We start from the raw sequence: 17,837 nt of genomic DNA, 5'->3' as shown, positions 1-17,837 counted from the left end.
TTTCTTGCCTCAAGTTTATTTGTAAAAAAAAAAAAAAAAAAAAAAAAAAAAAAAGCCCAAGACACTGGTCATCTGCAAATAGTGTGTAGGTAGGTGGGTGTGTCCCAGCAGTCCATCTGTCTTCACACTGGCAGGAGCCTTTTTCTATGGGGCCGTCTCAGGGGCCTGGGCCCCTCTGGGAGCCTGAGCTGGAGCTGAAGCTGGACCTTAGCTGGAGCTTTGGCCTCTGCCTTGTTTGAACCTCGGGCTTTGGTTGGCAGAGCCTATGCCCCTTGGCCATGTAGCTTCGAATCCACTTCCCAAGCTTGGGGTGAGCGATGAAAGGCAGACGGCTGACTCTGCGGCTGGGGCCCTTTGGCATCTTGGGCTTGATGGCCTGAGGCTTCACCAGGGCCTCGATGGCCTCTGCACGCGCACTCACTGCCTTTGCATTGTTGGCCTGCATCTTCTTCAGGCCTTTCTTGTTGTGCTTCTTGGCAAAGCACATGTTCCTTAGGAACTTGCAGTCAAATCCCTTAAAAGATTCGTATCTTTGTGACTGCTGGGGTTTCTTTCCTTTCCTTTCCTTTCCTTTCCTTTCCTTTTTTTTTTTCTTTTTTCTTTTCTTTTTTTTTTTTGTTGTTGTTGTTTTTCAAGACAGGGTTTCTCTGTGTAGCCCTGGCTGTCCTGGAACTCACTTTGTAGACCAGGCTGGCCTCGAACTCAGAAATCTGCCTGCGTCTGCCTCCCAAGTGCTGGGATTAAAGGTGTGTGCTTCTTGACGCCATTTCTGAGCCATTTTTGGGACTGGTTCTATGGTTCTTGGACCTGGCCATGTCTGCACGGTAACCTGCAGCGCTCGCGGCACCTGGGACCGGAAGAGAAAGAGAAACGCCAGCAGTGCAGCATGGGAAATAGGGCCGACACTGCTGGAAGGTCCAACTGATGGGAAACTATTATTCAGTCTGCCATATTTGAGCATCACTGTTGGCAGGATTTAGAGTTACCCTCAGGTGAACACCTCTGCGAGTGTCTGTAAGGATGTTTCCAGAGAGCTTTAACTGAGAAGTACTTACCCTGAATATAAGTTGAGCACCAGTTGGGCCCCAGCGTTCGCCTTTACCTGCGCCTAGTTCCATCGGGTTACCAGAAGGTGAAGTGTCAGATCTCAGAGTCACTTCTGCTGTCCTGCCTTGCTGCCATGATGGACCATACCCTCAATATGTGAGCTGAAATAAATCCTTCTCCCCTCAATTTGCCTTTTGTCTGGTTTTTCGTCATACTAACAAAAAAACTGTCTCATGTGCCCAATGGGTGACCTCTCTCCTAGTGACCTTTGACCCGACTAAGAACAAGGGAAACTACAATGCTTTGAATACTTGCTCCCCCGATGGTGGAAGCGTCAGACTGTGGGAGGGGCCAAGTCACTGAGGGGAAGTCCTTAGAAATAGCTATCCTCTCTCCTCTCCTCTCCTCTCCTCTCCTCTCCTCTCCATCCCTGGTTCATAGTTCATATTTTCCCACTGCCATAGTCTGCCAAGCACCGGTGGGTCAGACCTCCTGAAATTCCAAGCCAAACTAAAAGCTTTTCTCACGTAAGTTGCTTCTCCCAGGCATTCTCTCACGTCGAGGAAAGAGTAACTAATACATTTGGTAATGTGTGAATTGCAGAAAAAATGCTTTTAAATTGTAACTCTTAACTCAAGCCCATAAGTCATTCATTTTGCATTTATCAAACGCTTCTTGGCATATGCTTGGTACAGAGAGGCAGTAAATGAAACAGACACAGGCAAGGTCTTGCTATGTTAAGGGGGTTAGGCGGCTCTTACTGAGTTGTGTCTATGGGGGATGTCAGACAGATGTCTTGTTACATTCTGTGTGTGTTTGAGTTTGTGCAAGGTCTTAGGGTGTGTGTGTGTGCGCGTGCACGCATGTGCGCACATGCAGGTTTATGTAAAGTCTCCATATGGCGTATGTGTATATGTTAGGGAAGTTAGTCAGGGCTTGCTATATCATGTGTAGTACACTAGGCAGGGTTTTGGTATGTTGTATGTATATGGGAGGGGGGTTAGGTGGGGCCCTCCTATGTGTATGGAGAGTGTAATGGGGTCTTGCTATATTGTCTGTGTCTACCTCCCATGTAGCCGGTAATAAAGGCATGCACCACCACCCAGACTCGGTGAGGAGACAGTCTTTGGGGAGCCAAAGGAGATGTTAGGCAGGTGGTGTTGGGGGCCTAGAAAACCACTTCAGCCAGTATGTACTGGGTGGATCAGCTTGCAGAAATATGGGCCCTGACCGGGCAGTTCTGGGGTCAGGTCTACGTGACTCGGAGAGAGCAACTGAATTTCCTTGAGATTCTTAGCCTTGAACTGTATAAAGTTACTCCTTCACCCGGATGGCCCAAAGCATGCAAAGGTCACAGGAAATCTGTACCACTAAGGAGACTTGTCTTTGTTCTTCATAGTAACATTGTAAAATTATGTTGTTTTTCCCTTCTTCACTGGGCTTAGCCTTAGTCTTTTTGCGCCTGCGCCTTGGCTCCCCAGAGTATTGACCGAGAAGCTGCAGACGCTGGCAGTCTCCTAGCAACCAGGTCGCCTGGTAATGGGCCAAGCGCTCTGGCTGGCAGACACCAGGAGACTTCACGCACTGAGGCAAGTGAGGCAGCTGTGAGGTGGGTGCCTGGCACAGGGCATAGGGGGCTTCCTGACCCACCCAGTTCCATTCACACGGGGCTGGTGCCCTCACAGCCTGGGTCTCGCCTTTCCTGCTGGTAGCAGGATTCCTGTAGTGTGTGCCATTTATAGGAGGGCAGCCCATGTCCCAGAGACTAAGATCCCCTGGAGTGAACCCCATTTTAGAGATGGCTGTTACCTTCCCAGTCTGGGGCTTTTCCTCCTTGTCTTGGCTGGTGGCCTGCCTTGGTTTTTTGTTTTGTTTTCTTTTTTTTTTTTTTTTGTTGGTTTTTTTTTTTTTGTTGTTGTTGTTGTTGTTGTTGTTGTTTTTTAACTTCAGAGTTTGAGTCCTGCCAGGTTCTGCAATAGTGATCAGGATAATAACCACAATCAATATATTCTAAGTTCTGTCCAGCCAGGCTCATGGGTATCAGTTATATGGCTGTGCTGGAAGGGCAGAAAGGAAATACCTAACTCTTCAGCTGCAGAGATGATGCATATAGAAGAGGGAGTGACTTGTCAAGGATAGCCCGTGGACCTGGACTATATCCCAGTCTTAACCCTGAAGCCACATTGCCTATGGTTGTTCAAAGAGTGTATGTGTGGGGGACAAGAAATCCTTCTTTAACCCTTCTTGCAAAAGTGTTCTAAGCATGTCCCCAACAGGAAGGAACAGGGCATCTATTTGATAGTTTCTAGCTTTACCAACTCCCTAGCCAAAAATCTATTTCCTTACATGGACAGCTCTTTTTAAGCAGTTTAGTATCTATCTAACTGGCAGTCACAAATTATTGCTGTCACCAGCTAAGCAGGAGCATCAAAGGAGAACACATGTTGGTTTTTACTTGGCTGGCCTATCCCCCCCCCCCCCGCAACCCCCCCTCGTCTTTGGTACTGTGACTAAGGAACCAATCTACCAAGTATCCCAAGCATTTTCTTCTGTCATTGGGCCACACCCGTGCCGTGACCTTGAGAAATCTGGTCAGCCCCTGTTTGCTCATCAGTAAATCCAGATGAAAGTATCCACCCTGTTTGTCTTCACAGACAGTTTTGAGGCTGAGATGGATAAGCTTCTACCTGATAATAGTAATAATGACAGTTTTTCTTCTGTGTGTGTTTGTTGTTGTTGTTCTTTTATTAGCAGTTTCTACAGAGGTTCATTTTCAAAGCCCTTTGGCAGGTGTGAAAAGATGGCTCATGCCCGCATCTCCATGTATATGCCTCCTGACATCGACCCCACAAAAGCCGCCATTGCTTATGGCTGCCGGGCCTTGAGCAAGCTTAATGAGGAGCTACAGTCAAGGGATCTCCTGACAAGGCAGAAAGCCCTAGTGGCTCTGTGTGACCTCATGCACGATCCTGAGTATGTCTACGAGGCCATCAACATAGGTGAGAGCATCCCACACCCGGTAACCATGGCTGGGGGCGGGGGGGGAGGGAGGGGCTGATGTAGTTCAGACATCAGATGGCATCAGGAGTAAGAGCTGCTACTTATTAAGCTGGATTTCAGGCCAGCCGTGCCCCCAAGTGCAGCGCTACCCCCAAGAGAAGACACATTTTCAATTTACAGGTCTGAAACTCAGTGTTCAGGAGGGGTGTGAATCTAAGGTTGCTTAATCAATACGTTAAATAGGATGGGCTGGAGAGATGGCTCAGTGCTCAACAGTACCTGCTGTTTTTCCAGAGGACCTGAGTTCAGATCCCAGACCCGACATCAGAGAGCACACACCGTCTGCAACGCCAGCTCCAGAGAACGGAGGCTTCTGTCCTCCATGTGCACTTGCACACACACACCTAGATATAATTTTAAATAATATAAGTAAATCCTTAAAAATTTAAGCTGGATCTTTATATGCTAAATCTGTCATCCCTAGATCTAGCCAATCCAAAGGCACAGTGACTAGTTTGTGAAATGTATCTTTCTTTTTTTTTTCATTATGTGGATGTGTCTGTAGGTTGGTAAGTGCTTGTGAATCCGAGGAGGGCACCTGGTCCCCAGAACTGAAGTCATAGGTAGTTGTGAGTTGCCCGATGTGGGCGCTGAGAATTGACCTCAGCACCCTCTGCATGCATGTGGCAGGTTTCCAATCTGACCTCATGTCTCCCCTGAGATCAAAGAAATGTCAAGGGCAATTTTTTTTTCTTTTAGCCCCAGGGTTGACTGACTACAAGAGGAGGAACTAATAGGAAAATATGACTTTTCCTATTTTATTGGGGATTTATCTCAGTGGTAGAGCACTTGCCTACCAAGCAAAAGGTCCTAGGTTGGTTTGGTCCTCAGCTCTGGAGGTGGGAGGGCGGGGCTGAGGGACACACAAGGCTGGGTATAGTGGCACATGCCTTTATTCCCAATACCCGGGAGGCAGAGGGAGGTGGATTTCAATGAGTTTGAGGCCAGCAGCCTGGTCTACATAGTGAGTTCCAGGATGGCCAGAACTATATAGTAAGACACTGTCTCAAAAATACATAATACATACCCAGGGGTGGGGATGGAAGAATTATGAGGATGCTTAAATAGGATTGACTCTGGGTGTGAGCTCCTTATACTAACAAATGCTGTGCTGCTGACTTGGTTTCTGCAAAGCCAAAGTACAGACCTTTGGTCCTCTCCTGTTACCTAACATGGGGTCATGGGTTGACTTCTATCTGATTGTCTTTTGGACTGGCAGACATTGAAAAGTCTTCCTGTCCCCACAGGCTGCCTGGAGAGCCTGAAGACCCTGCTGCAGGATGATGATAACCTGGTACGGATAAAGACCACGGAGGTTCTATACATCATGGCCACCCATTACGTAGGCAGGTGGGCAACTGTTGATGAAAACCCATGTCACTGATAGGAATTGTACTGTTCCACCCCGGGAAGACGTCCTCGAGTGACCTTGAGCACGGGTCTCTGGTGGCGCCTCTATTTGTGGATGACAATTCTCTCTGTAGGGCAGTTTGGTTGGCTCCATGGTGGCTGAGCAGGATTTTCTTCCAAACTTCTCTTGGTGTTGGGGATTAAATCCAAGATTTCATGCAGGCTACACAGGCCCCCTTACCTCCAAGCTGTACTCTTGTTCTGTTCTAGACTCATCTTTATGTTAGCCCCTGGCTCCGGGCTTCTCACATTGGAAAGCAGGAAGAAAGTTCCGATCCTTTAGTGACCTCCTTAGACCTGCTTCAGCTGGACGCTGATCAGGAGCTGTGGTGGGGTCGTGGGTGGTGGTATGCACAGTCAGTCTGAGCCTTAATTTTAAAAGGTAGGTTCAATGCTGTGGTCAGAGCGGTGAGGTAGGGATGGAGGGCTCTGTCCTGCTGGTGATAAAGCAGCCTCTCCTGCTTTGCAACCTAGCCAGATCTCTTGATCCCACTTACCATGTCTAAAACAGCAGTTCTCAACCTGTGGGTCCCGACCATTGATAACCCCATATTTTCAATGGTCTTAGGAACCGAGGTACCACTCAGTACCAACATTAACAGTTCTGAAGAAGCAACGAAGATAAGTTTGTGGTCGGGGATTCCTAAGACCATCGGAAATGTGTTCCCCAATGTTTGCACCATCAGAGATAGGAGTTTTCCGGTGGCTGTGACCCACAGGCTGAGACCTGCTGGTCTAAGATAACCTTGGGGAGAGGGAGACTATGCTATTCTGGAGTTGGAGACTGGAAAGCCACTTGACCCCCCACCCACGCCCCCGTGCTCTCAAGGCTGGGTTTTGCTTGGACATTAAGAAGCCCTAATGTTTGGGGGATGTTTTGGAATCTCTGGATATGGGGGCTAGCTAGCTGTCATGCAGAGAGCTGTCGGCATGGGTTCTTGTAGGACACAGCCAAGCTGGGGGGGTCCAATTGTTGTGAGCTCCTCCCTCCCAATTTGCTAAGATTTAAGCTCCTGATATCACAGAAAGGAGCCTGTCCCACTTGACATGCCTTTCCTGCCACGGAACTGATCCAAAGTACATCTTAAAGTTGTCCCCCACCACAAGGGTGTGCTCATCGTAGGATTCTAAACTTAGCTTTTCCCCTGTACACTAGAGTAAAGAAGGCAAAGGGTCCCAAGCAAATGGGACCCTAAATTCCACTCCCAAGTTCAGTGGTGGCACGCCCTCCCCAGTACATGTCACACCCTTTCCTTTCCCTTCGATCCTTGTCTCCCTCCCCTTTCCCTCCTTCCCTCTCTCCCCTACTCCTTCTTTTTTGGGATGATACGCATCGAATTTCAGCACTCTGACTTTGCTAAGCAACTCTAGAACTGATCTACACCTCCAGCCCTCAGTGGTAACGTCACTACTATGCCCAGCGGCTCACCGAGCCCCAAGTGACTACCTAGAACCTCCTGTTTGAGGCTCTCTCACCAAGGCATCATGGGAGTGACAAGGAGGCGTGACGAGGATGGCCCTCGAAGCATGGCAGATTGGCACCTCAGTAATCCATGCTGCACCCCAGTAGACAGGAAGCTCCCTGGCAACCTAGCTCTTGACCCTCTGCTTGATTGCCACACAATCAAGTCATTCTTTCATTTTGAGTTTATCTCTCCAGGTGTTTTCGCCTTTAAAATTTTTTTATTTTCATCAAATATTCGTCATGCGGAATCATAGGTTCCATCATGACATTTCCAAGTAGGTAGATCACCAGCTTTCTTATTTCTACAGCATCTGGTAGCTGGTCTTGTCTCCTTATTTCTTCCTTTTCTGCTGGTTTTCCACATCCTAAATCTCCCTTCATGTTTTACCAGTGAGCTCTTTCCCCAGCCTCTGTCCCTCCCACTGTCCCTCCATCCTCTCCTCTCTCCTTCCCTCCATCTTGCTGTGTCTCGAAGGCTAACCTTGAACTCCTGGGTACAAGTGATCCTCCTGTCAGAGGCTCCAGGGAATTGGGAATTGGGACCGAGAAGGACACCTGCACGTTTTCAGAGCATGTTTGATGTGGAGTGGATTTGGAGGTGCGGGGCATAGGAAACACAGCAGCAGCCCTGCATGGGTGTGTCCGACTGCAATTTTCCTTTTTCAGAACAGAGCAAACCATACCGTAAGATTAAGCTCTGACCAATGTCGAGGCAGGCACCGTAACTGGCTGGGCGCATCCTTTGTGCTGCCAGCTTAGCTCAGTGCTTCTTCCTACATGCCTTTATTCCTGAACCCACCCCAACAGGGGTGACCTCGGAAGGTTCCATTCCAGGTGCTGTTGTCTACTTAAAAGGCATGATTCCCAATCGAAGAGTTAAAGAAATAGTTCCTTTAAGTTGATCCTTAAGCGTAAAACACGAATGAGAAGACATTTGCCAACCCTTGTGTAAGATTTTTGTTTTTGTTTTGAGACAGGGTTTTTCTGGGTAGCTCTGGCTGTCTTGGAACTGGCTCTGTAGACCAGGCTGGCCTCGAACTCAGATCCTTATCCAGGCCTTTTCTAGGATACGGGTTCATCGGGTGGTACTTTCTATTGTCCTTTCTGCTTAAACCACCCGTTTGATTTGCAGTGCATTCCTTGAAAGCACACCCAGATCAGGAAGTTACTGTTAAAACAGTCAACATACAAAAACAAAGAAACAACAACAACAACAACAACAAACAAAAACAACAACAAAAACAAAAAAACCAATGTAGAATATCTTACAGTGGTCTCACATTTTCAAGAGACCCATTTGAGGTTTTACAAAGCATTCAAAGATGTATCAAGAGGAAATAAAAACAATCCTTTTTAATTGGCTTACCTAATATTTAATTAACTTACGTGTTATTACAGCAAGCGTAGAGGGCAGCCATGGGTCTCGAGGGAAGCAGCTGGCTGCCAGCAAAATTGGAAGTCAGTTGGGAGAAGAGAATGAATAGCTGTGAGGAGCCGGGGAGGCGGGGCTGGGCCCTGTGCAATGTCTCCCCGGAAGCCTGTAGAATGGCCATGAGCTCAGCCCCACAGGGCAGGCAAGGTGGGTTACAGGTTCCTTGTGCCACTTCCCACGGGGCTGGTCTGGGCTTCTAAGTGTGGCAGATCTCTTTGGCCTTTGCCTGAGATAGTATGGATCCCAGCAGACGCACTGACCTGATCATTTCTGAACTCTCCAGAGATTATAGTATAGAGCTATAGTAATAAAAACCACATTTGCACGGGCATAAAACCAGACACATTGGCTGATGAAACAGAAATGAGAACCCATATATAAGCACAGGTTCTTAGAGTCATCTGATTTTTGACAACAACAACAACAACAACAACAACAAAAGCCTAAAATACACATTGGAGAAAAGACATCAACATCAATATGCTGCTAATGGAACTATATATAACCTTATTTCACACACACACACTCCACACAAAACTTAACTCCAAATGGTCCAAGGGCTATAAACGAAAGACCTGATACACTGAATCTGACAGAAAGGGCTATCCTTGAACTCACGGGCACAGGACACTGACTGTGCAGACATTCAGACCAATCATTAAGAAATGGGACCTCATGCAACTACAAAGCTTCTATACTGCCAAGAAAACCACTATTCAAGTAAAGGAGCAGTCTATAGAATTGGGAAAAATTACTCACTAGCTATACCAGTCATAGCTAAACTATACAGAGAACCCCCCCCCCCAAAAAAAAACCTCAAGAAGACAATCCAGGTTTAAAAAATGAAGCCAGGAACTAATCAGGGAGTTCTCAAAAGATGAGATACAAATGGCCGAGAAGTATTTTAAAACACTTTCAAGATCCTAGGCTATTGGGAAATGCATATTAAGATTACCTTGGGATTTCAACTTACTCCCGTCATGATGGCTAAGAGAGAGAAAATAAAAACGATGATGATGAATGTTAGTGTGGATGTAAGGCTGGTAGGAGTACAAACTGGGTGCAGCCACTATGGAAATCAGTGTGGCCGTTCCCTAGAAGGCTAGAAATAGATATACCATACAATCTGGCTCTATATTACTCTTAGGCACATACCCAAAGGACTCTGCATCCTACCATAGAAACAACTGACCATATGTGTTCTTTGCTGATTTTTTTCACAATGGCCAGCAAACAGAAACAACCTACACCCCCATAAACCAATGAGTGGATAATGAAAACATGCTTTGTTTATACAACAGAACAGTATTTGGCTTTTAAAATAACCAAAATTGGGTCTGAAGAGTTCGCCCAGTGATTACAAATACTTGTGGCTCTTGCAGAGGACCAGGGTTCGATTCTCAGCATCCACATGGTGGTTCCAGTTCCAGGGAATCCAATGCTCTCTTCTGACTTCTTTGGGCATCATCTATACATGTGACACACACACAAGCAAGCAAAACACCCATACACATAAAATAAATATATTTTAAGAAAACTGAAATGGTCTTCTTATGTCTAAAACCCACCTTCCTTCTTTAGAGTTGGCTTCTTAAAGCATGACATCATCCAAGCCCTGTCACTCCTGCTGAGTGATCACCAGACCCTCTGCCGGGAGAATCTACACCAGGCATACAAGCATCTGGCACAGTTGCCTAAAGGTAGAGTTGTGTCGCACATGGGATCTGGTAGACGACTGTCTGCAGTCTTCTGCTTTTGCTCAGTTTGTGCCAGGCCTTAGGTCAAAGCCTTCAGTACGTTTTAAAAAATGACCTTGGAGTGGGACATGGGTGCAGGCTGTACCCCCAACTCCTCCAGAGGCTGAGCAGAGAGGAAGATCAGAATGGATATCAGAGTAAGACTTTGTTTCAAATCTGTAGCAGCAGCAGTAGCAGCAACAAAGTTACATTTTTGTTAAGATATGACAAAAAAAATTTTGGGGCGGGGGAGGAAGGTGTTATCTCGGAGACAGGGTTTCCCTGTGTAGTCATGGCTGTCTCGGGGACTCTCTCTGTACACCAGGCTAGCTTCAAGCTCGGAGATCCTCCTGCCTCTGCCTCCCAAGTACTGATGTGTTTTTACAAAGTTGGGAGTGTAGCTCAGAAGTAGGATAAAGACCCTGAATTCTATCCTATCATCCATCTCCAATAATGCAAATAAGTCAATGTTTTTGGTTAACTTCTAATAAATAAACACAAAGAAGAACCCTGCAGCCTGTTCCCACGACTCCAAGGCTTTCCAGTGGCTCTAGACCGGATTCTCTTCCTCAGGATGACCCCCTTCTGAGGTTATGTGCTGGGTTGTTCGGTACTTTTTCGTTTGGGGGATACTGGTATTAAACCCAGGCATTCCCATGTGCTGACTGATAACTCCACCACAGAGCATACATTCCCAGCATAGTCTATGATTCTTAAAGCTTCCTGAAAACGGGAATATCTAGTCTATACTATTCCAAAGATTTTACACGCTTTCAGTTAGTGTTTCATTTCTGAATCAAAAGTGAATTTTGGAGGTTCCGACTTGCATGAAGTGAGCATTAGAGCTCACCTATTCTGCTGCCGAGGGACATCTGATTGTACGAACCCACTTAAGGGATAGATAAAGTCCAAGTACCCCCTGGATCTCTTCCCACACCTCACCCTTCCTCATGGTCTACCCTGATATATTAACAATTTGGTTACTATAACCTTACAACATGTACAAAGATTTTTACCATATACACAGTATATAAAAATGTATAATGTTGTTTTGCATTTTAAATCTGTGTTAAGTGGGTCTTGCTGGATGTATCCTTGGCAGCTTAAAAGTACCCCAAGAAGTAATATTATATGTTTAAAAATTATTATTATATTTCTGATGTAAATCTTCACAAAGCACCACAGCTGATGATGGTGATGATAATGATGATGATGATGAAGATGCTGCTGCTGGTGTGTGTGTGTGTGTGTGTGTGTGTGTGTGTGTGTGTTATGACTTATGTGTGGCTGGCAGGCAGAAGGCAACTTTTGAACTTTGAGGAGTTGCTTCTTGCCTTCCACCTTGCTGAGGTAAGATCTGGTTTGCTCCTGCTGCTTGCTGTCCTGCATACTCCAGGCTTGCTGGCCCATGGGCTTCTGAGTAATTCTGGTTCCCCCATTTTTGCCTTAGGAATACTTAGATTACAGATTCTTGCTACTGCATTCGCTTTTTGAAAAAACATGATTCCAGAGATAAAATTTAGGTGACGAGGATTGTGTGGCAAGTGCTTTTACCTTGTAGAGCCACCTCACTGGCCCTAATATTACAACTTTGAGAGACGTATACACGTTGAATCAAATGCCATTCACATGTTTCCATGCTAGCTCTTTCCACTTCCAGGCTGCACAGGGAAAGAGTAGTGGACATTTCTGCACAGACTTACCTGGTACACAAGAGGGATTCCCCTAGAGTCTGCCGGTGAAGGTGATGTTGGCCTCACGTCTTGGTTAGGGCTTTACTGCTGTGAAGAGATACCATGACCAAAGCAACTCTTGTAAAGGACAACATTTAATTAGGGCTGGCTTACAGGTTCACAGGTTTAGTCCATTTTCATCATGGTAGGAACATGGCAGCGTCCAGGCAGGCATGGAGCTGGAGAAGGAGGTGAACGTTCTGTATCTTGATCCTAAGACAGCAGGAGACTGTTTTCTATAGGTGTGTGTGTGGGGGGGGGGGGGGCTCTGTTCCGCCCTGGACTGAGCTTGAGCCTAGGACCTCAAACCCCACCCCCACACTGACTCACTTCCTCCAACAAGGCCACACCCACTCAAACCAAGCCACACCTCCTAATGGTGCCACTTTGCACGGGCCAAGCATATTCAAGCCACCACACCTCAGATGCACACCTGCTTCACTGTTGCAGGCTATCAGAACTGCTTCCTAGCCTGCCCTTCCCCAGCTAGCGCCATCCTGTCAGCTAACCCAATGGTATGCTCTGGAAGCTCACTGTTGTATGGTGTTGTCCACGGGCACGACCAGTGAGAACGAATCAGCATTACCCCTGGCTCCTCTCTGTCCAGTGCCTCTGGGGGAGCTGGGACCCACTTTGCCAGTACATTCCTTTTCTACTCAACTGCCAACTTGATGAGCTCTAGAATCACCTGGATTCTAGGATCTAGAAGATGGGCTCTGGGCATGCGTGTGAGGGACTATCTTGGGTACGTTCTTTGGGGCCGGAAGACCCACTCACTGTGTGTGGTATCAAGCCCTAGGCTGCTGAGCTGGGATCCAGACGAGAAAGAGAAAGTGTGCTTGGATTATACGTATTGTTTACTCCCTGCTCTCTGTGAGCATGAACGCGGCAAATGCCTCAAGCCCCTTCTGCCGAGCCTTCCCTATAACGAACGACTCTGGGGTCCGTGACCAAATAAACCCTTCCGTCCCGAGACAGCTTTTTGTTTTGTTTTGTTTTTTGTTTTGTTTTGTTTTTAATGAGATAGGTAAGCGTCTCCTTATTTATTCAGTTGGCCCTAAAGTTCTTCACTTGGAAGTTGGTCTCACCAGCTTTGCCTTTGTGTTTCCCCCCTGAGGTAGGGATCGCTAGAGAAGACAGTCCCACTTATCCTGAGCTCCTGAAGACGTTCTGCCGTGTCTCCTAGGAAACAGCCTTACTTTTCCTGAGCAGCTGGCGAAGGTTGTACCCACAATAGAGCTTTGCCCATCTTCCTTCTAGACCTTGCTGCCAATCAATACTACCAGGGTTCTGAAAAGTGTCCTGGGTTCTCCCGGATGCTCCCCATCTTCCTGTAGAACTCAAACGACACAGGGAGTCTGCTGGGCTGACAAGCCCAACCGACACAAGCCTTTCTGAAGACCTCAGTGTGAGCCATTTGCCTTGATGGGTGCTGATCACTGCGGGTGAGGTCCCCAGAAGGCAGGCCAGGGAAGCCTGGTGGAGAGATTGGCATCAGGGGCTTGGGTAATGATGGGTAAGTTGTCAGAGGAAGGGAGGCAGTGTGGTCCGTGCCTGGGGAGGTGCATGCACCTTGGGACCACTCGGGTGCTGTCTGTGGCTTTTGGGTTCAGTGGTGTGGCTGTACCTCACAGTGTCCTAGCTGGGCTTTGGATGGGGCGTGGATTTCTTCTTCAAACGTCCCTCTTATCAGTATGTGACGTTGGGCAGTTGCTAGTTGGTGGGAACCTGACTTGCTAGCTTGCAGCATATATTATGGGGCTTCCTTGTCAATGGCAGCATTTAGAAGTTCTTTGTTTTGTTAATTGCATCTCCCATGGCATTGCCTCCGGACTACCTTGAGTGTAGTTAATATTGTTTAACTGGTGGATGTACTCGGCAAAGGTCTTTCCTTCTGAATCCTTGCCGCTACCAAGGTCTGAGTTGTTCCCAGAATAACCAGCAGGGGGTGCAGCAGGACTAGGGCCTGGGCCCGTCTCATGCCCTAAGGGGTTGTTGCCCTATTAAGCGAGGAGAAACCAAAACAGAATAGGTAAATGCCACAGAGGGGCTGCTGGGCCACGTTCCCTAGAAACTAGTGGCCTTGATTGCCCACCCAGGATCCTCTTCTGTGTCAGGCACTGGCTGGGTATTTGGGTGAGTTTGGGCCTGGTCCATTTTCATGTAACTCCCTCCGGTTGTGCCAGGCTCTCAGACCCTGGCCTAGATGTAGTGGTGGTAGTATAACTTACCGCAGTGATCTGGCTCCAATGTGGGATGCCCGGACTTGGGTCAAGGCCCTGACTGATCAGACGTAATCACAAACCATTCCCCAGCTTTGCAGCATCTTTCTATCCCAGTGCGGGGCCTGGGTACCACAAGAAGATGTCTTGAATGTGGTTTTGAACCTGGCCAGCTTGAGATGCTGCAGAGAGCTGCCCTGGAGTCATACTGTCTGGGCTTGACTGGGGTCTGGGCAGCTGTTGTCACAGGGGGATGAACCTGCTGGGACTGGTCGTTCCCTGAAGTGATGGACTGATGGAGAAACTTTCCCTTCAATGGACAGCTTAGCCCCAGGCAGGCGACATACTCCTGCATCTGACGCTATACCTATGTCTGTTGCTGGATATTTAATCACACTGTGGACCCCAAGATTGTGAACTGGAAAATCCTCATGGTGTGGTTCAACCCAGAGCACACACCTTCAACCCAAGAGCTTTCTGTTGACTGTAAATAGGTAGTGGTGTGGCTCAGCCCTAGCACAAACCTTTCATCCAAGAGCTTTCTGTAAGCAAGAGCTAAATAAAGTTAACAACAGGTCAAGAGGCTGAGCAAGTTGACAACCGGCCAACCGGTTAACAGGGAGTGGAATAAGTAAACCCAGAGAAGAGAAAGGAGGGTCTTAGGAGTTGAAGGATATTTAAGACAGGGAGGAGGAGGGGGAGGAGGAGAAGGAGGAGGAGGGGGGGGAGGAGGAGGAGGAGGAGGAGGAGGGGGAGGAGGAGGAGGAGGAGAAGAGGAGCTTTTCTTTTTCTGGGATGCCAGTGGAGTAGGAAGGTCAGCTGGGTGCTTTCTCTGCCTCTCTGAGCTAGCAGGCTTTCATCCCAGCATCTGGCTCCCGAGTCTTCACTGGCAAAATTGAATGGCAGGAATTCTTGTTTTGAAAATGGCATGTGTCCTTAGCCCGACAGCCCAAGTTGCTCCTATCCCTGACCTTTAAGATAATGCCTGACAACAAGGATCTATTTATTTCCCTGTTATCAGAGTTTCTGGGTACCCCCTTTCTCTCCACTCTTACCCCCTTCCCCCGGCACCTCCAGTGGGATAGAGCCTTTTCCTGTCCATCCCTATCAGGACTGACCAGGGTCCCAGAACTTACCCTCACTGTTTCTCTTAGGAGAAGCTGGCTTAATCAGCTCTTTTTCATTAGGTTTGTATGGTATCTCCGGGGTTCAAAATAGCCTATTACCAATGGAATTACCACAGGGATGGGGGCCTCTGGGAGCATACTCAAAGCTATGCTTGGCTGGCAGCTGGAGTGGGAACTATCCCCGTCCTGAGGCTCCTTGTTAGGCCTCTACTGGTGAGATGAGTCCCTCAGGGTGCCACCCAGCCGTTGGAGGCTGCTTATCCTCTTATCGTCATAGTGTAGTGTTGCTACCCCTGCCTCCCCATGACATTCGTCCCTGTGCCAGCTGGGCACACACTCTGCCCATTTGTCCTGGATGTCTAGTATTTTCTCTAGGGCCTAGACAGACTACACACAATCCTTCCTTGCTGTAGACTAGCCAAGTCATTTGCCATGCTGCTTGTCCCCGTTGGGGTCTCTGATATTTTGGGAGTGTGTGCACATAGGCAATGTGTGTGTGCGCGCGAGCGTGCATGTGTGGTGTAGGCAACAGATAACCTTAAATGTTAGTCCTTGGGCGTTGTCCACTTGGTTTTGTTTTGTTTTTGTTTTTTTGGTGTGTGTGGGGGGTCGGGGCAGGGGATTTTACTGGAATATAGGCAAGGCTGACTGGCCAGTAAGCACCATGGATTTGAACCCTTGTCAGTTTCCACCTCTCCAGCACTGGGATTTCGAACCCACACCATGATGCCCAGCTTCTCACGCCAGTGCTGGGAACCGAACCCTGATCTTCACGCTTGAGCAGCAAGCACTCTGCCTACTGAGCCAACGTCCCACGCCCTTTTGTTTCCCCTTTTGTAAAGCAAAATCAACGGTCATAGCATCTTAGGAGTGCGTTGCGGAGCACTGCTGTCGAGGGCCGCCACCATCGAGGATGCCCTGCATCAGTGACCGTACAAGCCACTGAGGAAGGTGGTGATCCCCGATGGCGATGTGTCTTGGGAGGGAGGCTAGACAGTGCCAGCAGAGCATCGGCGAGCCCCTTCGGTGGTTCCTGTCACCAGCTTCTCACTTAATTTCCTTTGGAAGACAGGTTGCCAATTTCCCTGCTAAAGCTGGACATCGGTATTTACCCTGTAGGCCTCCCCTGGGCCTCTTAGGTCAGCCTGTGCCCTTAGGAGGAAGGAGATGGGTCAGACGGTTCCTCACCGATGAATCAGTGGAAACTGCTATATTATATGAACTCGAATTAATGGAATCTGCTTATGCTGCCCTGTGAATGGGCGAGTGTAGGGAGGTGAGCTAGGGAGGGAATAAAGCATCTACACAGGCTGAGATGGGTTTAAGCTTGATCCTGGGGGATGGACATACTGAGGACTGTGAGGATGGAGAGCAGGAGGGAAGGAAGGACAGACTGCCGCAGGTGAGCTACAGTGGATAGGCAGCGAGCTCAGCACCAAACTCAGAACGGGAGTCTGAGGAGGATATGACGGTTGATCTCGACTGTGAACTTGACAGAATCCAGGCTCTTAGGAGATGAGAATCTGAGCATGCTCACTAAGGGTCTGTATGGTTTGGGCATGCTCATTGAGGGTCGGTATAGTCTGAGCATGCTCCCTGGGTGTATGGGTTAGCCTAGCCACTGGACAAGCCTGTGAAAGATTGGGTAAATTGGAGAGGGACGACCCATCTTGACTCTGGGCAGCACCCTGTCACCATGCTGGTTCCTGAACAGGAGCAAGCGAGCACTGACATCCCTGACCACAAATGTGATGCGACCAGCCGCTCTTGCCTCTGTGGCTTCCTTGGCATGACGGCCTGCGACATCAGACTGTGAGCCAAAACAAAACCCTTCCTTCCTTAAACTGCCTCTGTCGGGTATCTTCATCTCAGCGACAGGACAAGGAACTAATGCTGGGAGGGATCATAAGAGGAGGCTCCGGGGACAGGCCTCCTCGGATCCCTGCACACACCAAGGGGAGGCAGAATCTATTTTCCCCCGTCAGCGGTGTATTTTTAGGTTAAAGATGTGCACAGTGAAGTTACTTTTCTGCCTCACAGTTGGTATTAAAAGCACAGAGTAAGTCTCAATGACTTACAGCTGAACATTTTATCTCCTTAAACAAAAGCCCCTCCCCCTCTCTTGGGTTCTTGCCATTGGCGACATGGGAACACGTGAGAGAGATGCCCACATGGGTGGAAGCGTAGAACGTGGATCAGAGACCCAGGTCTTATGTGTCTGTATTTGATCACCTTTGTGTGGCTGTCTTCTGCCCCACAGGGCTGTGTGGAGTTCTCCATGGAGAGACAGTGGCCCCTCTGTGCTCTTTCTGGTTGCCCGCCCCATTCTGGGGCAGTGCAAGGTTGTGGTTCCAGGCACCCTACTCCTGGGTTCCTCACGAGGACAGACAGTGCTTTTCCCTGACTTGAGGGAATCCCTCACTGCTTGATTCCTGATCTTGACCTTAGACCCCCTTCCTTGATTTCCTGGACTGTAGGGGGGGGGGGGTGTCACCACAGGCCATCTGCAGAGATGTTTTTATTTTCGTTAAATTGTAAGGCATCTGTCTGACTTCACCTGAAGGAGGCCCTTCCCGGGCATATCGATCTCCTTGGCTTCTATCAG

At 48.3% G+C, this 17,837-nt stretch overlaps 1 protein-coding gene and 1 long non-coding RNA gene across 7 annotated transcripts in view; one reads left to right on the top strand and one right to left on the bottom strand.

The window, feature by feature from the left end:
* Nucleotides 1-681: 681 nt before the first annotated feature.
* Gm40692 lies at nt 682-11,959 on the bottom strand. 2 transcript variants are annotated; one of them, XR_003948909.1, is made up of 4 exons: nt 11,854-11,959; nt 9,983-10,274; nt 4,327-4,451; nt 682-847 (listed from the first exon to the last, which is right to left on the bottom strand). It is a non-coding gene; the product is annotated as a predicted gene, 40692 (long non-coding RNA). The 2 variants fall into 2 exon arrangements; XR_871829.2 differs by lacking the exons at nt 9,983-10,274; nt 11,854-11,959 and adding an exon at nt 8,369-9,819.
* The window catches only part of Rsph14 (radial spoke head homolog 14 (Chlamydomonas)), a 75,166-nt gene continuing 59,846 nt past the window's right edge, over nt 2,518-17,837 (top strand). Inside the window, exons 1-4 of one of the 5 annotated variants that reach the window (XM_006514117.4) lie at nt 2,518-2,636; nt 3,799-4,046; nt 5,355-5,457; nt 9,996-10,114. In XM_006514117.4, the coding sequence (XP_006514180.1) occupies nt 2,587-2,636; nt 3,799-4,046; nt 5,355-5,457; nt 9,996-10,114 (520 nt within the window). In that variant the 5' untranslated portion in view covers nt 2,518-2,586. Of the gene's footprint in view, nt 2,657-3,798; nt 4,047-5,354; nt 5,458-9,995; nt 10,115-17,837 lie in introns of all 5 variants that reach the window. The other 4 variants (NM_027730.1, NM_001163533.1, NM_001163535.1 and 1 more) reach the window with 4 other exon arrangements.

The sequence above is a fragment of the Mus musculus genome, chromosome 10 (assembly GCF_000001635.26).
Source record: "Mus musculus strain C57BL/6J chromosome 10, GRCm38.p6 C57BL/6J".
Classification (NCBI taxonomy): Eukaryota; Metazoa; Chordata; class Mammalia; order Rodentia; family Muridae; genus Mus; species Mus musculus.
Note: the sequence above shows the minus strand (reverse complement) of the source record. Positions and strands in the feature narration are given on the sequence as shown.